This window comes from Pollachius pollachius, assembly GCF_949987615.1.
Source record: "Pollachius pollachius genome assembly, chromosome: 1".
NCBI classification, from domain to species: domain Eukaryota; kingdom Metazoa; phylum Chordata; class Actinopteri; order Gadiformes; family Gadidae; genus Pollachius; species Pollachius pollachius.
Window position 1 is genome coordinate 1,638,327 of NC_136934.1, and position 23,622 is coordinate 1,661,948.

General features: G+C 49.8%; 3 protein-coding genes across 6 annotated transcripts in view; 2 read left to right on the top strand and 1 right to left on the bottom strand.

Moving 5' to 3' along the window:
• Positions 1 to 3,923, bottom strand: part of slc14a2 (solute carrier family 14 member 2) — a 7,695-nt gene extending 3,772 nt beyond the window's left edge. Inside the window, exons 1-6 of one of the 2 annotated variants that reach the window (XM_079734991.1) lie at positions 3,834 to 3,923; positions 3,202 to 3,264; positions 2,592 to 2,778; positions 1,796 to 1,985; positions 840 to 968; positions 1 to 136 (exon numbers count right to left, since the gene is read on the bottom strand). The exon at positions 1 to 136 is cut by the window's left edge and continues 57 nt beyond it. In XM_079734991.1, the coding sequence (XP_079591117.1) occupies positions 1 to 136; positions 840 to 968; positions 1,796 to 1,985; positions 2,592 to 2,778; positions 3,202 to 3,264; positions 3,834 to 3,857 (729 nt within the window). In that variant the 5' untranslated portion in view covers positions 3,858 to 3,923. The remainder of the gene's footprint in view (positions 137 to 839; positions 969 to 1,795; positions 1,986 to 2,591; positions 2,779 to 3,201; positions 3,265 to 3,833) is intronic. The other variant, XM_079734992.1, reaches the window with a different exon arrangement.
• Positions 3,924 to 5,758: 1,835 nt separating this feature from the next.
• snrnp27 (small nuclear ribonucleoprotein 27 (U4/U6.U5)) lies at positions 5,759 to 10,234 on the top strand. The gene is made up of 6 exons (XM_079757977.1): positions 5,759 to 5,905; positions 6,592 to 6,718; positions 8,227 to 8,318; positions 9,072 to 9,151; positions 9,569 to 9,633; positions 9,926 to 10,234. Exons 1-6 carry the CDS (start codon positions 5,869 to 5,871, stop codon positions 9,978 to 9,980), a joined length of 456 nt encoding a protein of 151 aa, XP_079614103.1. The 5' UTR covers positions 5,759 to 5,868; the 3' UTR covers positions 9,981 to 10,234.
• Positions 10,235 to 11,076: 842 nt separating this feature from the next.
• mxd1 (MAX dimerization protein 1) lies at positions 11,077 to 23,339 on the top strand. Of its 3 annotated transcripts, none has more exons than XM_079736879.1 (7): positions 11,077 to 11,759; positions 11,884 to 12,082; positions 12,684 to 12,783; positions 16,460 to 16,489; positions 20,247 to 20,361; positions 21,118 to 21,283; positions 22,901 to 23,339. In XM_079736879.1, exons 2-7 carry the CDS (start codon positions 12,016 to 12,018, stop codon positions 23,098 to 23,100), a joined length of 678 nt encoding a protein of 225 aa, XP_079593005.1. In that variant the 5' UTR covers positions 11,077 to 11,759; positions 11,884 to 12,015; the 3' UTR covers positions 23,101 to 23,339. The 3 variants fall into 3 exon arrangements, with proteins under 3 accessions (XP_079593005.1, XP_079593006.1, XP_079593004.1); XM_079736880.1 differs by having other exon boundaries at positions 11,077 to 11,668; positions 11,881 to 12,082; XM_079736878.1 differs by having other exon boundaries at positions 11,077 to 11,668.
• The last annotated feature ends 283 nt before the right edge of the window (positions 23,340 to 23,622 follow it).

Genomic DNA, 23,622 nt, shown 5'->3' on the forward strand with positions numbered 1-23,622 from the left:
CAGGACCTGGGGGAAGTAGTTGTTGTAGTGTCCGGTGGCGACCATGTGGACGCACACCAGGATGTTGAAGGGCAGCGTGAAGACGGGCAGGTCCCAGCGGCTGTTGATGGACGCCAGCGCGCTGGACACCACGGGGCTGAGGGAGGAGGACCCACGTTGGTATCCACGTCCTTAACGGGCCAACGGCACACACACACACACGCCGCACATACGCACACATACACACACACGCACACACACACACACACACACACACACAAACACACACACACTAGAGCATGGAAACCCGACCAGAGCGCGACGGTACCCGGCGAGTTCGGACAAATATTCAGAAATGGTGCCCGGGTTCGGGTCGGGCTCGGTCACATCAGTACGATAAGGCGTTGGAGTTGGCGTCAGCGCTGGTTTTGTGTTAACGTTAATTTTTCTCTGCTGGGGACGCTCGTTAATTTGAATTTCATAGGCTACCTGTCCTACAGAAACTCAGAACCTCCTGTGCGATTGTGTGGAATTTATCGTTATCGTGCCCTTCTGTGTGGGCCTATGTGAATTTCAATCGGTTATGATTCTGTGCAATAAGCGCTAGTTGCGCACATCTGTTGACATTTCCAAATGCCTTGCAGTCGTTTAATAAAGGCGTGCTTTCATACACACAAACGTAAACATGTCATTAGTATGAGAAGAAATAGACTTTAACTGTGCCGGGCTCGGACATATACTGTACATCTTGCTCAGGCTCGGGTCGGGCTCGGTTCCTTCCCTGTCGGACGCGGGCCGCGCTCGGACAGAGGAATGCGTCCCGTTCCGCGCTCTAACACACACTCAGAAGGGGCCCTCACCACATCGAGGACATGAAGGCGTTGGCCAGCAGGAGCCACCAGTACCAGTCTCCCGCCGCCGAGAACACGGCCATCAGCAGCCCCACCAGGATGCCGTTGTAGCCGTAGAGCCCAGCGGCGATCGCCCCCCTGCAGACAACGGAGAGAGAGGTTAACGAGGTTAACGATGTTCAACGGAGGGTCGGCGTTAACGAGGTTTACGATGTTCAACGGAGAGTCGGCGTTAATGAGGTTAATTGCAGACGGAGAGAAAGGTTAACCTGGTCAACGAGGTTCAATGGAGAGTCAGCGTTAACGAGCTTAACGAGGTTCAATGGAGAGAGAGTGTTAACGAGGGGGCTGCATGTGGCTCAGGAGGTAGAGCGGGTTGACTGGTAACCGGAAGGTTGCTAGTTTGATCTAGTTTGAGTGTCGAGGTGTCCCTGAGCAAGACCCCTCACCCTAATGACTCCTAACGAGCTGGTGGTCGCTGTGCATGGTTGACACCGCCGTCGGTGTGTGAACGTGTGCATGAATGGGTGAACGTCAGCCAATATTGTACAGCATCGTCAACGGTGAGAGAGCGTTAACGACGTTCAACGAATAATCTGCATTAACGAGGTTTATCTGCAATCGTCGTTTAACCTAACTTCCATGTATGATTCATGCGTCTGTAACATGTTTTGATGGCTATTTGATGAGGCAGAGCATGAAGTGTGATTTATCTGTCAGATAACAAGTCGTACGTGGAATGCGCTGCAAGCGTTGGTGCAGAATCCTGAAATGCAAACGCAGAAAGCCACTGAGCAGGATAGCAAATCCAAAGACCTTCAGAAAGGCCCAGGATGCATCATCTAGAGACCTTCAGAGAGGCCCAGGATGCATCATCTAGAGACCTTCAGAGAGGCCCAGGATGCGTCATCTAGAGACCTTCAGAGAGGCCCAGGTGTAGAGTGCATGAGGGCGCGCCCTCCTACCGGCTCTGCCGCAGCAGCAGGGCCGACAGCGTGGCGAACAGCGTGCCCACGAAGCCGTTGAGGGCCAGCCAGCGGCTCTGCAGGATCAGGCCCCCGAAGATGATGAGACCGCTCAGGGGGTTGTTCACGAACATGACCTGGGCGGCGCCACGCAGGATCCAGTCCAGCAGCTGCAGCAGGATGAACTGCTCTGTGGTGGGGGGGGAGTAATCATTTAGGAGTTAATCTGGTCCCAGCGCACTTTAGTTTTTCTTTTTTCTTTACCTTGACCGCAAGAAAACCACAGGAAGAACGACAACAACAGCGAGGAGGAGCAGAAAGGTGGGTGTGAGTTTCGGTGACAATGCAAGATCCCAAACATGTTTAACACGAAAATACCATGAACACCTGACCCTCACATTGCCACCTGAGGTCTGCTCGGAGGCCTCGCCCCTCTCTCCTGCCAGTAACACACATGTGCAGCGCCCCCGTTCCAGGTGAGACCCTCCCCCCTACCCATCTCCTCCCCCTCCCACCCCTTTCCCTGACGGGGGGGGGAGGGGAGGAGGGGAGGGAGGGGGAGACACCAGTGAGAAGAGAGAAGACAGTCAAGAGTTCATTTAGGAGTTAATCTGGTCCCAGAGCACTTTAGTTTTTCTTTTTTCTTTACCTTGAGCGCAAGAAAACGACAGGAAGACCGACAACAACAGCGAGGAGGAGCAGATATGTGGGTGTGAGTGTCGGTGACAAAGCAAGATCCCAAACATGCGTAGACCCCCTCCCCCCACACCCCTTTCCCTGACGTGCGTGGCCTTACTTTCCATCCACTTGGCGAAGGCGTTCATGTCCCCACTGAAGCAGGTGACTACCGCGATGACGCGCGGGCTCATCTTCTTCAGGGCGCCGCTCCAACACGGCGCCCCCTTGGCCACTCCCCCCTTGGGCGGGGCGGTCTTCTCCACGGGCGCTTCGTCGGGGCTGGCCATTAAGTGCTGGAGTTCCTGCTGGGAGGACACAGGGGGGTTTGGGGGGGGGGGGGGGGTCAAAACTATGGAACTAATCACTGCGATAATATTTAGTTTTAAAAGCCATTGAATTTAACTTAAACATCATTGAATTCAAAACATTTTAATTTTAACGACTTTTGAAAAACAAGGTCATCAGGGTTGGTCCGTATTTGCATTCACCTCTTTGGAAATTCAAACATTGCACATTTCAAGTGATTTGCCTTAATACATAACTCCCAAACTACGAGAATATTTATTTTACAGAAATGGGGCAAAACCGCTCAGGGATTTAGGACTCTGGGCGTCTTAGGGAAGTATTTTAGGGACGTGCTTTAACCAATGCAGGGCGCTTGTTTTCTAACAGGGCGGTTTGAGAGCACAGAGTATAAATCTCCTTAATAAATCGCAGTGAGAACTTACGGTCAGTGCAGAGCAGGGCGGTCCGGTGTAAGGGAGAGAGCAGCTGGTCTTTCTTGGACAGTCCTGGGAAAACAAATATCATATAACAATCGACGGAAGTCCAGCAGTTCAAAATGGTTAGGATGTGCTCTGAATATTAAGCAGCCTTTAATTTTCTGCCCGACAAAACAAACCGCAGTATCCACGTCAACAGGGGGACTTTTTTTTGACCGTTCAGCAAATTGTGTTCATTAAGTAAAAAAAACAATATTTTCAATATAATTATTCAGCAACTCATTTTGTCCCTCATAATGTTTGACCTTTAAGCAATTTTTTTTCTTTTCAATTTCTTACATTGTTTATTTCCCATTGCTTTATTTATTTTTTATTTGTATATTTTGTTTAGAAACTTTGGAGAAGGACATTAATTAAGATTACCTAAAGAATCGATACGCCTACATGATGAAAACTGCACAGTTACTGCGTTGTTAAGACTTTTCTTCTCCAAAAACAGGGCAAGATTTAACCAAGATTAAAGTTAAATCCACCAGTACCTACATTGTGTCACATTGCTAGATAGTCCCAAAACGTGTACACATAAGGTTTTCCCATGTGGGGCAGCGGGATACCTGTCGTTGTGGAAGCGGTCTTACCTGTGTTCCGAGGTTTCCAGGCATGTGTATGAGGCTGCTGCAGGTTGCTGCTGAAAAGACATCCCTAAACCTCAAGAACAGAAGGTTTTAATACAGCCGGAAGAAGCCGGAGGCTCCACCTCCATTCCATCTCACTTTCCCTTATCTCCGCTCACAACGATTAGGCTACCTCACTTCTGTCAACTGATTGACTGATTGATTGAGTAAATTCTAGTTCCGCCCATGTCTATATGGGAATGTCTGAAGTCAGTGACATAACTGCAACATAGCTCAGTAGGGCCTTCTAGAAGTAACCTCTCTTTTAACACCATCCCACCCATTATTCCAAAGGTTGAAGACACATTTAATTCTTCTACCTGAAAAAGTGTCACTGTGACATACAAATAAAATTAAGCAATAACTCAAAAATATTGTCTAAACATGAAAGTATAAAAATAAAATAACGGTATTTAAGTCACAGAAGAGATGGAGCCGGGAAAAGAATTAAAGTAGTCTACAGCTGACGGGATAGAGGATCGCGGTTAGCAGGGAAGGCCCCGCGCAGTTGAAGAAAAACAAGGAATTCTTCAACTGAAATGTAGGGAAGACAAATTTTTATTTGTGTTTTCAAGCATACGTTTTACGTGGGTGTCTATCCAATTAGCCAATAGACAATCCGTCTCCTCTTTAATCCATGCAGAGCCACGACTCATTTTCACCCGACGGTCCGACAATGTGCTGTTAGTTTTGGAGTTACCGTCAATCAAACAATATTCCCATAATGCGCGCGGCTGTTAAAAGCGGCGTATTCTTTTTAGAACTGGATTGAACCGAGTTGCGTTCCCTTTCACATCTCAAGCGAACCGCACCAGGGTTCATTTGGAAGCGAACCAAGAGACCACCTCTTCAGGGAGGTCTCGGCCGGCTGATTTGCTGCGCATCAAAGTGAGGTGTTTGCATTCACACCAACGCAAACGTACCGAATCAAGGGACCAAACTCGTTTAGTGCACACTAAATGCTGTTGGTGTGAAAGCACAAATAAACTTGTGGAACAGAGAAGCATCGTGATCCACTGATTAACAGTGTATCTGTATTCTAAATACCACCTATTTAAATTTTAACTGTAACGGAATACAGTTACTTATAATTTTCTGAATACGTAACGCAGATACATGTATTCCGTTACTCCCCAACAATGCTTATGATATTACTCTTTTTTACTAATTTTAGTAATATCACTTTGTCTACCTTTTAAAGCAGACGCGTCCAACAAAAAGCTCAAAAGCGCAAAACATAGGCTAGTAGTACATAAGGAGTAGGCCTACAATAATTGAAGAGGAGGTTTTGGGAATGCCTAAGTGCTGGCTTGAGAATGGGGGTGTCGTTGAGGACATAGGTTTGTCCAGTCAGAGTATAGGCTTTGTTGTCCAAAGGTGTGAGCAGGACTGTATGTATGTTGGTATGTAGGTCTGATGCTAATGTGTAACTGTGATGGGTAGGTAGGATATGTGTGTTAAGGTAGGATGCTGTGTGCCTCCGACACCGCTATATTGAAAATAGTGTATACTTTCCCATTTCTAATCCTTCATGTTAAATTATATTCTAGTCTAGCCCATCATTTATATAGCAGGAAATAGTTATTGGAATACCTTATAGCTGAATCACGCAAAGATGAGAACAGAAATATTCGTTCAGTAGCAATTATTATAGCTAGGCCTACTGGTAAATACCCCCCCTGCCCCTTATTTTTATTAGCTGTTGGATTCTGACTGCATTATGATGTTTTATAATACAACATATTATGGCTCTGCTTGGCTATAATTTCTCTTCTGCATACCGCAGGGTCATTCGGTCAAAAGGCCCTCCCTGTCGACGGACCGCCCTCTCGCTAGGGGGCGCACTCGTCCGTTTCATCACCGGAAACGCTGGTGTTATCTTCCGGAGAGCAGGGGACGGAGTATCGGATGCTGCGTCTTGTCCTCGTACACGCTTAAATCTGCTGAAATAACCGTTCTTTCCCCAGTTTCTCGGCCCGATCCGCACCCTCCAGGCCCTATGGGGAGGAGCAGAAGCCGCAGTCCGGCCCGCCGAGGTACGGTGGTCCTTAGAGGCCCCTAGGAGCCCCACGGCGCGGCGGTCGACCGCAGATCTAGGCAGTGTTGCCAGATTGGGCATTGGATCTAGAACGCTCTACTGCGTTACATATCTGGATTTAACACTTTAAAAACCTATATGGCGATGCCAGCTTGTTGAACTAAACATTGCTGTGAATTTTAAACACTACATTATGGTTATTAAATTGTGTGATCCGTCAGAATATTGATACTGTGGTGTTATTTACTCTATTCGGCATCGTGTATTATATGGCATCAAGGTATCAAATATATGTGTTATTTGTCTGGTTTTGATAAATCGTGTGTTCATTGCTAACAATATGTTGCTTGGTTTATTCTGGCCCTTTTATTTGCTCCGTGTCCAGCTTTAGGAGAGCCCAGTGGTGTTTAGATGAGCAGAAGGGCCTGTTAACATGCATATATTGTATTTTTGCTTGTCTTTATTGCAAGTATTTCGTGTTCGTGCTCGGCAACATTGTTTAATTATACATGAAATGTTGGTAGTGTATGAAAACTTGTAGTTTATTGTCATTGTTAGTTTTTTAAAAGTTATTTAGTATTTTTCAAACGTCAGAATACAGTACCTATTTTGGTTTATATTATTGTGTGTAGGATTCAGTATTTTTGTCTTTGTTCAGGATATTTTCCTTCTGCCTTTCCGTAGAGAGACGCCGATCTCGCTCAGCTTCGAGAGATCGCGAGAGGAAGCGCCGAGAGAGGGAGCGTTCCCGCTCCCGCGACAGAGACAGGAGGAGGAGCCGCTCGCGCTCCACCCACAGGCGACGTTCCAGGTAGCTGCGCGAAGTTCGCATCTTTTTTTCGGAATCGGATCGCGTTCGTTCAAACAAACAAATCTTTCAGAGTCGGCTAGATAAACACTACAAATGGTAGTAGAATGGGTGATAATTGGTAACACAGTGACTACATAGGGGCTACGGGGTCTACGTTAAAATTAATTTAAGGCAGACAAGGATACACAGAAACAAGATATAGCCAACATTCTCATTTTCATAATTATCAGCATATTTAGGTTTACTTTTGAACATGAAGAAACAATGTTTCTTCAGGATCTACTTTAGTACACACATTTAAACATAGGAAAAGGGTCCCTATAAAGTGATGAGCGTGCGCAAAAACAAGAACCTAACGAATGATCGGATCCACTCGCAGATACAGATCCGACATACGGAATCATTGAAGTAATCCACATTCAAGATCGAAATAACAAAATGAATGATCTAATATACAAATCGTACATCTAGGATCTAGCAATAGATTGGTTTGAACTAATCGTTCATGAATCGCACATCACTAGTTCCATGTGAAGTGGTCATGAGGCTCTCCCAGTACTGTGTAATGTGTCCCGTCATGGAGAAGTACCCATTCAGATGAGTATGCCAAAGAACTTGTAATCCAATACCTAACCCTTCACACGGAACCTTTTCCAATGAGAATGAGTTTGAGGTCATGAATGTTATTCATGGCGTTTGGCCTTCCTGGGTAACCAATAGGATGTCTGTCTGAGGGAGTCACACACATTTCCAAACTCCCTTTTACATCAGATTCAGAGCACTTTATTGTTCCTGTCAAAATACTGACTCTAATTCAAAGACTTACACGGTTAGTCAATACTAGCTCATTTAAAATGTTACAACATTATTATACAATATTATAGATCTCTATTTACTGGTGTAAATAGATGCTGTTTATATTCCATGAATCTGAATCGCATGTTAACTATGATGGTGGACTGATCGTGTTCCAGGCATTAGTCAGATCCATATTTTTCTCTTGTTGAATTATTCCCTCACGGTGGCCAAATCGTATCAATCTGACCAGACCCCAGCGCCAGTTCCAGACCTATGCTCAGGGCTGCCCCCTGCTGGTCGTGGTTCACTGCTCTGCTCTGGTGCGTGACGGTGTTTACATTGAAGCTCTGGCGTACCCAGTTGGACTCGGACCAAGTATGGGTCAGAAACCCGCTTTCTCGCCTGATGTTTAGATACCAGGTAGAGTTAGTGTCTTTATGTAAAGTGTCTTTGAGTGACCTCCATAAAAGCGCTACATAAATTAATCGTATCTATTATTATTATTGACTAATCTAGAGATATCATGCAGACCTGTATTCCCTCTATTTACCAATCGATGAGGAGTCGGTTGGGTTCCAGTGGACCCAGATGGTCTCTGGTTGAGTACAGCGCTCCACACTAGTGATGGTAGGATGGTACTATGGGATAGCGAGTATGGTGCAGCAGGGCTAGCCCCCACTCACCCCGCCGTCTGTGTGCCCCCCGTCCAGGTCTCCGCCGCGACGCCACCGCTCCGAGTCTGACTCCCCCTCCAGGCTGAAGGAGGCCAAGGAGAAGGCGGTGAAGCCCATTGAGATCTCAGGTAGCCTTCTGGTGTTGATGCCACAATGCATATTGATTTTGGTCTGTTTGTTTAGAATTCAGACTCGTTTACATTTAGGGCGTTTATTGGAAGTACATTTGTCAGAAGGAGAAAAGAATACATTGCTGTCGGAACAGTAAGAATGTTCATACAACCAAGTCCCAAGCACTAACAATCACTAGGTTAACCCATTCCCCTTTTACAACAAAGATAGCTAGGATAAGATGTTACACAACGCTAAGTACTATTTTTAAGTGCAAGGACGTACAACATACAATAAAATAAAGTGCCAGGATGTACAAAGTCAAATTTATTTGTATAGAGCATCAGACCAGTGGCAATTCAAAGGGCTTTAAAATAAAATTGAAAGATATTTATATATATATATATAATTATTAAGTAAAAGCAGAATAAAACAAAAACGAGATTAATTGAAAGCAATAGAAAATAAATGGGTACAACATACAATAAGTGCGTAAGTGGGGGGGGGGAGGCTATGCAGAGTCCAGGTGAACTCTGTGACTCCTAGTCGAAGGATCCTGCGTTTGATTTCCCCCCCTGAAGACATCCTTGATCCAGATGCCCTAACCCCGCCCCCCTCCTTAGTGACATGCGTCAGAGTTCCCTGTGGATGAGTCTCATCCCCCATACTAGAGGTCACATAAGTCTGTCGTTCATGATGGTATATCTCCAGTTTAAAACCGTTAAAACTGCAAGGATTGAATGAAGACACCCCTTGTTTGTCTCCCCCAGCTGAAGACATGAAAGACAAAACCGAAGAAGAGATCGAAATGATGAAGACGATGGGATTTGGCTCCTTTGACACCACCAAGGTCTGCTGTACACTGGTTATTTGACCACATGGTGGAGCTGTTTGCCACAGTTGGTCTCACAATGCCAGCATACATGAGATTGCATTAGTCATCTTGTAGCTGAAGTTTTTTAATAGGAGTGCATATCAAACATATTGGCTTTTCTATAGAGTCTGAAGTGCCAGATATTTTTACCCCATCTCTTTTTACCCCATCTTTACCCCATCTACTATTTATATTATAACTATTCTTATTATGTTTACGTTTGTTCTCTGAGAAAATCATCTGTTCTAGAAGGCTCTCCTACACTTGGGGTTGTGTAGTTGTTTTTCCGTCGCATTTTGTCAGAATAAAAGATACAAATATATATATATATATAAATACGTCCACGTTTGTGTAGTTAATCGATCGTTAATCAATCGTATTGTATCCATACAGGGAAAGAAAACCAAAGGCTCTGTGAATGCACACGCTACAAATGTTTCCCAGAAGAGAAAATACAGGTATGATCATCCTCAGCATCTCTGGTACCCAACAACAAAGGTTTAACTTAAAAGATATTTCATTTGATAAAAGGCTGAGATCTGGTTCCACGTCTCAGATAAAGTTTGTGATGGATTCTATCGGACGATTAGGTGAACTTATTCGGCCCCTCCATCCTCTGCCCCTGTTGTTCTGACCAATCACCTACGCAGGTGTTTCTATGCAGTGAAGTGGGCGCTCCGATTGGTGGGCGATGATGTAATGTTCTGGTGTTGCAAGGGTAACATGATGTAATGTTTTTTCTATCCACAGGCAGTATATGAACAGGAAAGGTGGCTTCAACAGACCGCTGGACTTCATCGCTTGAGAACAATTTGTGAAGATGCTCGTATATCAACGCTCGTTTTTTTAATTTTGATCTTGTGTGAGAAGTAGTCCTTTTTTTTTTTTTGCTTTTTTTTCTCCAGACTTCTATTGTGAGGAGAAATATTCTGTAAATATTTTTACCAGGTTATGAAACTATGACATTGCGTTTTTGGACAGATTGAGGCAGAGGAGGGCGAGCTGGGGAAGAGATGTCTGCATCCATGTAGATTTCATATGAATCAATAAAACATTAAACACCAATAATGATGCTTTGTGCATTTAATCAATATACAGATGAATGGCTTTATCAAAGCTGTTATCCGTTAGCAAAAATCCAGCTTGCATGCAGGAAAAGATCTGAACATTTGGTTGATTCAGTCAATTTCGTTGTTTGCTAAAACGAATGACTAGAAAGTTTAGGTGTTATTTGTAAGGCAAATAATCAGTAATCATATATATTGAACCCAGAGCGCCTCAATATTTGTAATCGAATTACTATAACTGCACCCGTAAATGATTAGAAACGAGCCTCTCTATCCCTTTTAGTTACAGGAATATTACTGTGATCCCAACATATTTGACCATTTCGACGCTAGCGCCATTATTTCTGCTATGCATGTACGATTTTACTGGAGGAAAAGAACGCACCAATCACAACGCGGCATGTGACTGACCAATCTGCGTCCTCGGCGGAGTACAAACAACAAGAGCATAAAACCAATCGTCGCGATACACCGCGAACCAGCATGGTAGAGGGGCGTGACGCTGTCATCCTCATGGACCATGTATCCAAACCGCTATTGGCTGAAAGCTACCAATCGTAGAGCGCCTACACGTAACGGGGAAACCGGCGACATTGTGGCTCGTCGACGGTTGGCGTTAACGAAGCATACGAACGGCGACTAGAGCCAAAATGGCCGACCACAACACCCAGTTGCAAAAGAGGGGCCGCGCTTCTTACTAAGAAGGACACAGGCTATGTCCAATCAGACGGCGGTTTAGTAGTTCCAGGAGCCAATCAGGTGGCGGCATACATGCGCTGTGTGGCAACCACAGCGCTCGAGCTGTCGCTGAGATCAACAAGCCCCTGTTTTGAAGCGGTTTGATAAACACACACACACACACACACACACACACACACACACACATACACGGGGCTCCCTGATGTCAGCCGCGAACCGCAACTCCAGCCTGACACGTTAAACCCGCAGGTACCTCCAGGACCCAGGACCTCCTCTCTGCTGGAACTTTCACCGCAACTAGCTCTTCGTTTTCCCACTTGAGAAGCTTTTGCGAGCAGCGTTGAACTAACGATAATTCGTGCCACTTTATTTGTCTCGACGTAAGGTCAAGAACGGAATAGATAAGACTCGGAGGTCGTTTTGTTCTGTAACTTATTCGCAAGCGAATGCAGATTTTGTCCTTTTATAAAGGAGTCAACAGACAACTTATTTTCAATAACGGATTTATTAACCGATCTGCCGTAAACCACCGAGGAGCGATCGTAACCTACCGAAGAACTACCGTCCCCCGCCGAAGAACTACCGTAACCTACCGACAAACTACCCCAACCAACCAAAGAACTACCTTTACCCACCGAAGAACTACCTTAATCCACTGAAGAACCACCGTAACCTGCCGACGGCTGTCAGCTGTCACCGCGGAGGTCCAGCCCCTCTCAGCACCCATGTTAGTAAATACACACCGGGTGTTATCCGGTTTGGTCTGCAAACTGATGTGGTCCCCCTTCTCTATCTAAATATAGTGCTTCATCCCCAAGGTGTTTAAATAAGCTGGACTATTCTTCTGCTCACTAATGTTTTCTCATTCCTCATTCTTGTTAGTCTATGAAGTAGTCTGTCCTCTCGACTCTAACCCCACGGTGGTGTCGCTTGTCCCAGCAGCTCTGTCTCAGCACCGGGTCGTGCGGCACTCGGACCCTCGGACCTCAGGCCGGAACAGCAGCAGCCAGGCAGCGGGTCGTGAAGCACTGAGTCCTGCCTCGGATTGTTTTAATATCGGTGTTATTGTTGAAAATGGCGGCGTTCGGAATGGTGCAGATGTTGATCGAAGCAGCCGAGTACCTTGACCGCAGGGAAAGAGGTAAACAATCTGACAATGTAAGCAGATGTTGCTTCTTTTATTGCATTAGCACGGAATGCGTTTCCCCCCAAAACATCAGTCAACGGCGGTAGTGTTTCAGAATATATATATATATATATTTTTTTTTTTACATGTCAGTTGCATGCACATGCAGGGACAAGCATGAACGCGATTAATATAATAGACACAACAGCTGGATAAAGTAAAGCGTGCATGCAATTTGTGTTTTTATGTCGGCTTGATAGTGCAGCGCAAAGCGACCCCCCCCACCCCCTGCTGGTGTTTTGGTTTGGCTAGCGGGGTTTACCTCAGTTCAGAATGACATCATTGTCCGAACCAGCGGTGAAAAAAGGAAAATACAGCATGTGAATAATGTGAATACGAAGAAAAACGCCTGTTGCATTTAATGCTTTTTGTGAGCAATCGCAACACACCACTACAAATACTGTTGGTTAGCCCGGTTCCGGTTTTGTGGGAGTTATGATTTTATGATTTTACTCCCTCATAAGAGGGATGTTCTCACAGAGCGACGGCATTGGCTCCACATGTTGTGTGTTGTGTTGTTGACGTGTTGTTGTTGTTGTTGTTGATGTGTTTCCAGAAGCGGAGCATGGGTACGCCTCGCTGCTGCCCTTCACCAGCAGTAAAGAGAGGGACAACCTCAAACGCAAGAGCAAGAGCAAGAAGAACACGAGTAGCAGGTACACCCTCCCCGCCACACAGCTACCGCTGCTGCAGTGTTGCAACCCTTTGCCTGCTCGCTGCCAGCATGTATTCCACCCTGGCCCGGGCTAAAGGCGGCCCGTTAATAAGTCAGAGACTTATTTAGAACGCATGCAAGCTGGAGCCGTCGGCGGCTGATTGAAGAGATCTCACACGCAAAGCAGTCGTTACGCTTTGGGGAACATGCACACAGACAGGCCGCTTGTCTTGTCAGTCCCTTAGCCAGTTCTTTACCAGTTTTTCTTTTTGACTGATGGTTGCATTGAGCGTTTCTTGTCACTCTCTGGGTTCAGGTGGATGGCTGCAGGGGGAAGCCTGCAGCATATCTAGCCGGTCATATCCAGCCTTGTCATCATGCACACAGAATTACCTGCCTTGTCATCAGGGTCTCTCCCCTGGAGGGGTTAACCATGTTGTTGAAGGGTGAGCATGCTGGGCGGCGGCTGTAACAGGCTAACGCAGACGGCCATGTTCAGATTTGGGTCACAGCTCTTGAGCACTGCATTACCGTACCGAGGCAAAGGCTTAGCAACCCATTTCTGACACTGCAAAAGGCCTAATGGGCTGCAGTGGCTCAGCAGGTAGAGCTGATTACCTGGTTGGATCCCGGCTCCTCCCAGCTGAGGGTGTCGAGGTGTCCCTGGCAGGACACCTCACCCTGAACGCCCTCTTCCTGCTGGCTGCTGGCACCACCGTCGAGTGTGGAGTGGGGGAAGTAGGGGGCTAATCGTTAAGCGCTCTGAGAGCCTCTAGATTAGGAAGGCTTGTTATAAATGCAGTCTTATTTACCTGTGTGTGTGTGTGTGTGCGTACGTTTGTGCTTGTGTGTTTGGGTCAGTGTGGGTCAGGTTTTGCCTACCGAACATGTTGACGAAATCGCAGAAACGGAAATGAAAATGCAGAGTTTAATAATTGTTTCTCAAGCTTCCTCATTGTGAGTGTGTGTGTGTGTGTGTGTGTGTGTCCTTGCGTGCGTTATTCATGTGCAGTGTTTGGTAATATCAAGGAACTAGGAAGGTTGTGAGATTGTGTGGAGACAGTGCCATGCAGGAACATTGGCTAGACCTCCCAGATGCATTGTGTGGTTCTTGCTGAGGCTAATGGCGACCGTGCTGCCCCACGATCATAACAAGCAGTCAGGAACAATCTCCGATCTGCTCACGAGCAGGGCGGCTCTCTGGCCTGAAAAGGCTTGTCATTACTGAACAAGCATTCTGTTTCTACTCTGCTCAGCTCCTCTGAATGTAGGTCATCCAGAACCCTGTTTGAATTCCCTGTATGTTCGTGTGTGTGTATGTTTGTGTTTGCATTCCAGCACAACTAGGGCCAGCCCAACAGATTCCCGTTGTTCCTTATGCTGTGATGTATAAGTAGAGGGGGTTGGGTGTGTAGTGTGTGCATGTGTGTGTGTGTGTGTATGTGTGTCAATACTATAGGCTTCCCCATCCCCCTTTGCTCTCGCTAGCTCTCTTGCTCTCTTTTCCCTCCTTATTATCTCCTCTCCATTCATCTATCTTTCCATCCCTGCACTCTCACCTCCTCCTCCCCCTCTTTCTACACATCCTCCCCCTCTCTCTTCTTGTGTCCCACGTCCTCCTCTCCACCTCCTCCTGCTCTCTCAGTAGACACAAGCTTACACCAGCTCCTCCATCCGCGTTGGACGCCAACCCTCCCCCACAGTGCAGACTCACACGCTAAATGCTCTACAGTAGGGATGCACTGATTGGGAAATTGTGCGCTGATAGCGACACAAAATTTGTGTTATTGGTTTGTATCAAGTCCCCCATTTCTGCTAGGGTAATACAACAAATGAATGAAATAACCTTTAATGTAGCACCTTCTTTCATTATGTTTGTGATAAATATCTGTTTTCAAAATTGAAACAACAGACAAATATTGTCCACTGCCATCGGTGAATGTCATCTTATTTGCTGATAGCTGTTTTCTTTTTGTCATTATTGAGCTACTCTTGGTAGAATTCTATAGCATCTATAGGGACGAGAGAGAGAGAGAGAGAGAGAGAGAGAGAGAGAGAGAGAGAGAGAGAGAGAGAGAGAGAGAGAGAGAGAGAGAGAGAGAGAGAGAGAGAGAGAGAGAGAGAGAGAGAGAGAGAGAGAGAGAGAGAGAGAGAGAGAGAGAGAGGTTTGAGACCGGTCATGCATGACCATGTTTTCTGAGCAAGATGGCCGCCCATAACCACGTAGCCAAACGCCGCTGCTAATCCCAGAATATTATGGGCCATGCTAAACCAAGCCAGAACCACGTTTAGAACCAGCGTTCTGCTGCAGCACTAGCTACCACACGAGTAGAGACCCTCAGCCTAGTCAGTGTTCCCAACATGGACCCCCGGCGTGGGGTGGAAGGGGCCCCCCCCTCCCCTCGCCTGAGTCTAAGGTGTTCTATTTTGGGCGTGTGTCGCCTCAAGCCCCTCCCCAACTGCCAGCAGACGAGCTGGCCAGGGGGGATAAACCGTCCACACACACACACACGCACACAGAGCAATGTTAGCCTCCCCGATACCCTAGCCAGCCAGCACCATTAGCCTCCCCAGACTTTATAGTCTCCCTGATGCAACGTGTGTGCAATGTGCGGACATGCATTTGCGTGCGCTGTCGGCCGTAGCGTTGCGGTGTGAACCGTGTGCCGCTTTAGGTCCTCCCTCTGCCTGCCTCCACGCACAGCCACTTCGACAGGGTGGAGTCCCAACGACACCCTAGCCCTGTTATGTCACCAGAGGCCTTCCCACCCCTCCCCTAAACCGTCTGCCCCCCCCCTCTGTACTTTGAGGGGCCCCCCCACCCTGTGAAGAGGGACAGCGCCCAGATCTTGTCTCGCTGCACCAACGTGTGTTTCAGGGTGTGTGTGTGTGTGTGTGTGTGTGTGTGTGTGTGTGTGTGCGCGTGTGTGTGAGTGTGTGTGAACACACACACACTCACATTGTTGAACACTGAGAGGGCTTCAAGGTAGAACTAGGAACCAGGTTTCATGGTTCCTAGTTCTGAACTAGGTTTCATAGGGAGGAGAACACCCCTTTAGAGTGGATGCATCCCACCTTGAAGCGCCACACACTGCAATGCACTGAGCGAAGCTCTTTGGAACTGTAGGTGTTGTAACCCTGTCCTATGATCCTTCTACTGATGAAGCCCATGGGGGTGGAAGGTGAACGTAACACTGGTGGCCACCTGCGTTTAGGGAATGCCTCTCACCACATAACTGACGTGACCTCTTAGACGTGTGTGTGTGTGTGTGTGTGTGTGTGTGTGTGTGTGTGTGTGTGTGTGTGTGTGTTGTGGGCTTGTTTCCTTGTGCCTCCTGGCGGAACTGGATTATGCTGGTGGCTTTGGGGTCTCTTTGTGCTGTAGTTCCTGCTTGTTCCTTTTAGCCTGTGGCTCAACCAGCACACCCTCTCTTCTTCCTGACTGTCTGTCTGTCTCTCTACCTGTCTGTCTGTATCTGTGTATCTGTGTCTCTGTGTTTTTGTGTTTCTGTCTCTCTCTCTGTCTGTCTGTCCTGTAGTAACGTGACCTGTACTCCGACCTGTGATGGCACATAGGAAGTGGGAAATCTCTTGTAGAAGCTCGCAGTTCTTAATGCACAAATGTCCGTTTTTTCAACTGCTCTGCTAATGACATGTTCTGTTTCTGTTGTCCTCAGGTCTACGCACAACGAAATGGAAAAGAACAGGTATGTAAAGGCCATGTGTGTGTGTGTGTGTGTGTGTGTGTGGGTGGTGTGTCTCCTTCGGTTCTGAATATAGCCACGCCACTCCTCTGCCGTAGCTTCAGAGTAAAAGCCCTCTGAGTCGGTGGGCGTGGAACCAACCGATCCTGGACCAGTGAAGCTCACGCCTCTCCACATACAACGCGTTTCCTGCTGCCTTCTGTTATTTATTATTTTCTTCACATTACATAATGACCTATTATTATTATGCAATGTGCAGTCCGGCTTTTGAACACAGTGGCTTGTTTTGTTCCATGTGCCTTAATGCTTTAATGATACTGTGAACACAGTCTTACTGTAAACCACCCTCAATGTTCAGTTCCAGGCCATAGCGAACCCCGCCGGCGTTTGACAACGGCCTCTAGGCAGCCTGAACAAAGATTTACATTCACCTTTGCATAAACGCGTAGTCATGTAGCAGATGCTCTCAACTACAGGCTGGAGGGCGATGGGAACACACCGTCACAAACACTGCGTCTGGGCCACCCTCTGCTTTCGGTTGGTTCAGCAGGGGTTAGCAACGCCCACGCAAACATGCTGACCAGGAGAAACGCAATGAAACGACCGAGGCGTTTCCTCAAGTCGTAACGTCAGTTAGTCATGGGATTTCGATTTTGAATCTTTAATATCCCTTCTTCAGTTTTGGTCCAAATGTCAATTGGGCCTCTTTGGTGTCCTATTAGCGTACACTAATACCCATTCAGCCTCTCTGGATCTGAGAGGCGCCCAGGAGTGCGTTGGCCGGCCCCCTGACCGTGCGGCCGCTAGCAGGCAGTGGTGTGAAAGGGTCAGGCTTGTAACCTTAACCAGCGTGGCTACCCAGCCAACCACCCGGCTCGGGTTACTACTGCCCCGATGAGGCCCGGCCTCTGGGTGTAGGCGCAGAGTCATCGAGGACTCAGAGTCTGTTAGACGCCAATCTGACTCAGAGTCTCCGTCCCTGACGCCAATCTACTCTTACTTAGAGTCCCGGTCTCTGACTGTTGGACACCACTCTACTCTGAGTCCCGGTCTCTGACTGTTGGACACCACTCTACTCTGAGTCCCGGTCTCTGACTGTTGGACACCACTCTACTCTGAGTCCCGGTCTCTGACTGTTGGACACCACTCTACTCTGAGTCCCGGTCTCTGACTATTGGACACCACTCTACTCTGAGTCCCGGTCTCTGACTGTTGGACACCACTCTACTCCGAGTCCCGGTCTCTGACTGTTAGACGCCACTCTGCCCTGACTCCGAGTCCCGGTCTGTGACTAAGCGTCAATAACCACACTTGAACAGTACACACAATGTATCTATCTATCGATATTGTACTTTAAAGTCCCATATTGGTGTCTGAAGCTAGTCCAATGGGACTGGTGTCCTACATTCCTGCTGTATGTAGCACGTCACGCTAGCTGCTTGATGCCTGCTTGACTGTAAAGGCTAGCATGGCAGGAATGTACTGTAGAGCACGTGGCTCGGTCTAAAGAGAACATAACTCAGTGTAAACACACACAAGCATGTACACACTGGAGCCCAGAGGGGTCAAAGGGAGGCTGCTGGCGAGCTAGGGGCCCTAGAGCTGGCAGGATTTCAGCTGAACACTGACCCCGTTGTACCGTTAAGGCTCCCAGGAAGGGGAAGTGTCTCTGGGTGTGTCCGTGTGTCTGTCTTGTATTTACCGTCCCGGGGTATTATGCAAACAGTTGGGAGGGGGGCGGGGGACAGGAGGGGAGGAGAGAGGGTACCGGGTTCATGTAATCAATGGCCTCTGGGTGTTTGACAGACAGGACGGACACACATTGTTATCGCCGACCTTTCGCTCGCACGCTCACCCATTAACACACTGCACGGGAGCCCTCGTTATCTGGAAGTACTCGTTTGGCCTCGCATACACACTCGAGGGCGCACACACGGATACACACACACTCCCACACACGCTCACACCCAGACAGGCTGCCACCAAACGGCCCTGCTCGAAGTCCACCGGCCCCTCCCACCGCGGGATGAGTCGAGCCGTCGGACCGGTTGGTCTGGGTCAGGACGCAGAGAGGGGGTGGCACGTCTGGCTGCCACGTAGCAACCGGCCACTGGTTCTAGCCTGGCAACCGGCCACTGGTTCTAGCCTAGCAACCGGCCACTGGTTCTAGCCTAGCAACCAGCCACTGGTTCTAGCCTAGCAACCAGCCACTGGTTCTAGCCTAGCAACCAGCCACTTGTTCTAGCCTAGCAACAAGCCACTGGTTGTACCCTAGCAACAAGTCACTGGTTCTAGCCTAGCAACAAGCCACTGGTTCTAGCCTAGCAACCAGCCACTGGTTCTAGCCTAGCAACCAGCCACTGGTTCTAGCCTAGCAACCAGCCACTGGTTCTAGCCTAGCAACCAGCCACTTGTTCTAGCCTAGCAACCAGCCACTGGTTCTAGCCTAGCAACCATTCACTGGTTCTAGCCTAGCAACCATTCACTGGTTCTAGCCTAGCAACCAGCCACTGGTTCTAGCCTAGCAACCAGCCACTGGTTCTAACCTAGCAACAAGCCACTGGTTGTACCCGAGCAACCAGTCACTGGTTGTACCCTAGCAACCAGCCACTGGCACTAGCCTAGCAACCAGCCACTTGTTCTCAGCTAGCAACCAGCCACAGGTACTAGCCTAGCAACCAGCCGCTGGCACTAGCCTAGCAACCAGCCGCTGGCACTAGCCTAGCAACCAGCCACTGGTACTAGCCTAGCAACCAGCCACTGGTTCTAGCCTAGCAACCAGCCACTGGCACTAGCCTAGCAACCAGCCACTGGTTCTCACGAGCAACAAGGGAAGGTTCTCATGTGGCCACCAGGACTGCCCTTTTGGACTCAGTCAGTGTTGACAGGCAGCTGATTTGCTTGTGCATGCGTGTGTGCGTGTTCCTCACACACACACCCAGCTCCAGTCTCCAGTCCCAGAGCTCCCAGTATGAATGTTTTAACACCGTGGCGTAGCTACGACTGCACTGGCAGCTCATGTGGCTCCGAGCGGCTGCAGCCTCCCTCGACCACGGCCCTCTCTGGGAGAGGCTGGACGTAGGCCCACGCTCTGACGCACAGGCGAGTGGGCACACTCCCGCTCACTGGCTCGCCAACGGCAGCTTCCAGTGGTGCTGCCGGTTTGTTATGTAATGCATGGGTCATGAGGTAATCCAACACCCACCAACACCTCAAGTCGACGCAGCTGCAGAGGCTGCCAGTCCCACTCATAAACACACACGCACGCACGCACGCACACACGCACGCACACACTGAGAGATATGAAATGATTCATTGATGTCTTTTAGGGTGGGTTCACCTCGGGTCGGTTCAGGTCCTTTATCTGGTGCTGGCCTGAGGGGTGGTGTGACATTGATTTAAAGTGCCACGGGTCTTAATGTAAACGCTGTTAGCATATCTTATATTGACATTTACTCCCTGCCTCGTCGGCCAATCACCTCCTATCGTTCAGTAACTGCTACTTTCAGGTAGAATTTGGTGATCATCCCTTATGTGCAATGTGTCCATCGTATTAACTGTTTCTCTGTGTCTCTGTGTCTTTCTGTCTATCTGTGTCTCTCTGTCTCTCTTTTTCTCTGTCTCTCTATCTGTCTCTCTCTGTCTCTCTATGTCTCTATGTCTCTCTGTCTCTCTATCTGTCTCTCTATGTCTCTCTGTCTCTCTGTTTCTGTCTCTCTCTGCCTCTCTCTCTGTCTGTCTCTCTGTCCCCCTCCCCCAGACGGGCTAACCTACGGCAGTGTCTGGAGCGGTTGAAGTCTCTGGTCCCGCTGGGTCCGGACACCAGCAGACACACCACCCTCAGCCTGCTGATGAAGGCCAAGGACCACATATCGGTGCGTGTGTGTGTGTGTGTGTGTGTACGCGCGCACTCGGCCGTGCCTGAGTGACAGTTTATTGGCGCGGGCGGACGACACCGGAGGGGTGACGAAGGCAGAGCGAGAGGGTGACCTGGAGTGGCTTAGGAGATAGTGGGACACGCAGTGCCGCTGTGATCATGACGGTACACACCCACCTGTTGCTGCGGCGCGGGGTGGGGTTGAGGTCGCCGTCCCAAAATACCCTCTCTGGACCCGCCGATGGGGTCCGTGTGCCACGCTGATACGCACGTCTGGGACGTGACGGGTCTGCGGATTTGATCCGCCGCTTGCAGAGCCGGTGAACCCACTGTTTCAGCTGGGAAGAGGGGGGGCGTGTTGTAGCCCTCGTGTAACCCTCGCTTTGGAGGAGTGTTGTACGACATGTTGCCTGTGAAGCGCGCCACACACCTGTAGCGTTACGCTACAGGTGTCCGGGAAGCCTGACACTGGGGCGGAGACATCAAATAAATCGCTGCTCCGATGGAGCTTCACCATCCGCACACGCCGTGGCGTTATACTGTAACGCACGCACGCACGCACGCACACACACACACACACACACACACACACACACACACACACACACACACACACACTGAGAGATACGAAATGATTCATTGATTTCTTTTAGGGTGGGTTCAGCTACTCATTACTATGTTGACTGTGTGGTTGTCTCAATGTGTATACTAAGTGTGTGTGTGTGTGTGTGTGTGTGTGTGTGTGTGTGTGTAGCGGCTGGAGGACAGCGAGCGGCGGGCACAGCACACCCTGGAGCAGCTGCAACGGGAGCGGCGCCACCTGCGGCGGCGGCTGGAGCAGCTGGGGGTGGAGCGGACGCGCATGGACAGCACCGGCTCCACCCGCTCCGACGACGACGACAAGTCCGACTCGGACCAGGGTGAGCATGGAGCTAGCACATATAGCATGTAGCATGGAGCTAGGGCATGTAGCATGTAGCATGGAGCTAGCACATATAGCATATAGCATGGAGCTAAAGCACATATAGCCTATATAGCATGGAGCTAAAGCACATATAGCATCTATAGCATGGAGGTAAAGCACATATAGCATCTATAGCATGGAGGTAAAGCACATATAGCATTTATAGCATGGAGCTAAAGCACATATAGCATTTATAGCATGGCGCTACAGCACATATAGCATCTATAGCATGGAGCTAAAGCACATATAGCATCTATAGCATGGAGGTAAAGCACATATATCATCTATAGCATGGAGGTAAAGCACATATAGCATCTATAGCATGGAGGTAAAGCACATATAGCATCTATAGCATGGAGGTAAAGCACATATAGCATTTATAGCATGGAGCTAAAGCACATATAGCATTTATAGCATGGAGCTTAAGCACATATAGCATTTATAGCGTGGAGCTAAAGCACATATAGCATTTATAGCATGGCGCTACAGCACATAACAGCGCCCCAACGCCGCACCAGACCGCTCCTCGTCTCCAGATCTCAGGCTACTTCCTGTCCTTGTCTTGGCCGCGGGCCGTTGTCGTTGGCCACCATCACAACGGGTCACAACAACGATGACAACGGCAACGGCAACGACAACGTTGTTCTGTGCGAGCGGTTGCTATGGACACAGACGTTTGTTTCTTAGTGCTGCTATTGCTAGTATTCCTAGAACTTTGTTGTCATGGCCAAGTCACTGAAAAACTTTGTTTGTGTCTGTGTGTCTCTGTGTGTGTGTGTGTGTGTGTGTGTGTGTGTGTGTGTGCGTGTCTCTTACTCTCTGTGTGTGTGTCTCTGTGTGTCCGTGTGTGTCTCTCTCTCCCTGTCTCTCCCTGTCTCCCCCTCTCTCTCCCTGTATCTCTTTCTCTTCCTGTGTCTCTCTCTGTGTGCCTGTGTCTCTCTCCCTGTCTCTCCCCCTCTCTCCCCCTCGCTCTCCCTCTCTCTCCCTGTCTCTCCCTGTCTCTCCCCCTCTCTCCCCCTCGCTCTCCCTCTCTCTCCCTGTCTCTCCCTGTCTCCCCCTGTCTTCCCCTGTCTCCCCGCTCTCTCCCTGTCTCTCCCCCTGTCTCCCCCCCTCTCCCTGTCTCCCCCTGTCTCTCCCTCTCTCCCCCTCTCTCTCCCTGTCTCCCCCCCCTCTCCCCCTCTCGCTCTCTCTCTCCCTGCCTCTCCCCCCCCTCTCCCCCTGTCCCCCCCTGTCTCCCCCTCTCCCCCCTCTCCCCCTGTCTCCCCCCTCTCTCCCTGTCTCCCCCCTCTCTCCCTGTCTCTCCCCCCTCTCCCCCCTCTCCCCCACTCTCCCCCTGTCTCCCCCCCTCTCCCTGTCTCCCCCTGTCTCTCCCTCTCTCCCCCTCTCTCTCCCTGTCTCCCCCCCCCCGTCCCCCCTCTCTCCCCCCCTCCCCCCCTCTCCCCCTGTCTCCCCCCCTCTCTCCCCCTGTCTCTCCCCCCTCTCCCCCACTCTCCCCCTGTCTCCCCCTCTCTCCCTCCCCCTGTCCCCCCTCTCCCCCCTCTCCCCCCCCCCCCCCCCCCCCCCCCCTGTGCAGAGGACCTGGAGGTGGATGTGGAGGGCACCGACCTGCTGCTCGGGGACCTGGAGTGGAGCTCTAGCAGCGGTGGGGAGTCGGGGGACGAGCGGGGCAGCCCGCGGGGCAGCAGCTGCAGCGACGAGGGCTACTCCTCCGCCAGCCTGCGCCGGCTGCAGCACTCCCTGGAGGAGGCCAAGCAGCTGGGCTGCAGCCTGTAGGGGCCCCCGGCTCGGCCCCCGGCTCGGCCCCTGGACCCCTGAACCCCACCCCACTGGACCTGAGATCCCCAGACCCCTGGACCCCACCCTCCTGGACCCCAGACCCCTGAACCCCACCCTCCTGGACCCCACCCCCCTGGACCCCACCCCCCTGAACCCCACCCTCCTGGACCCCACCCTCCTGGACCCCACCCTCCTGGTCCTTCTCTCTCCTCCCCCTCCCCCAACCAGCCTGGACAAGTTCATCATCACAGTCCAAGCTGCCCCCCTCCACCTCCACCTCCACCTCCACCTCCACCTCCTCCTCCACCTCCACCACCTCCACCTCCACCTCCTCCTCCACCTCCACCAACTCCACCTCCACCTCCACCTCCACCACCTCCACCTCCACCTCCACCTCCACCTCCACCACCTCCACCTCCACCTCCACCTCCACCACCTCCACCTCCACCTCCACCTCCACCACCTCCACCTCCACCTCCCCAACCTCCACCACCTCCTCCACCTCCACCTCCACCACCT

What these genes read in the sequence shown, in the direction of transcription:
- mxd1 (XM_079736879.1), top strand. Translation starts at nt 12,016, where the DNA reads ATGGCGGCGTTCGGAATGGTGCAGATGTTGATCGAAGCAGCCGAGTAC. An exon ending in AACGAAATGGAAAAGAACAG is followed by an intron (nt 16,490 to 20,246) that starts GTATGTAAAGGC and finishes CCCCTCCCCCAG; the next exon opens with ACGGGCTAACCTACGGCAGT. An exon ending in AGGCCAAGGACCACATATCG is followed by an intron (nt 20,362 to 21,117) that starts GTGCGTGTGTGT and finishes GTGTGTGTGTAG; the next exon opens with CGGCTGGAGGACAGCGAGCG.
- snrnp27 (XM_079757977.1), top strand. Translation starts at nt 5,869, where the DNA reads ATGGGGAGGAGCAGAAGCCGCAGTCCGGCCCGCCGAG. An exon ending in CCGCAGTCCGGCCCGCCGAG is followed by an intron (nt 5,906 to 6,591) that starts GTACGGTGGTCC and finishes GCCTTTCCGTAG; the next exon opens with AGAGACGCCGATCTCGCTCA. An exon ending in TCCCAGAAGAGAAAATACAG is followed by an intron (nt 9,634 to 9,925) that starts GTATGATCATCC and finishes TTCTATCCACAG; the next exon opens with GCAGTATATGAACAGGAAAG.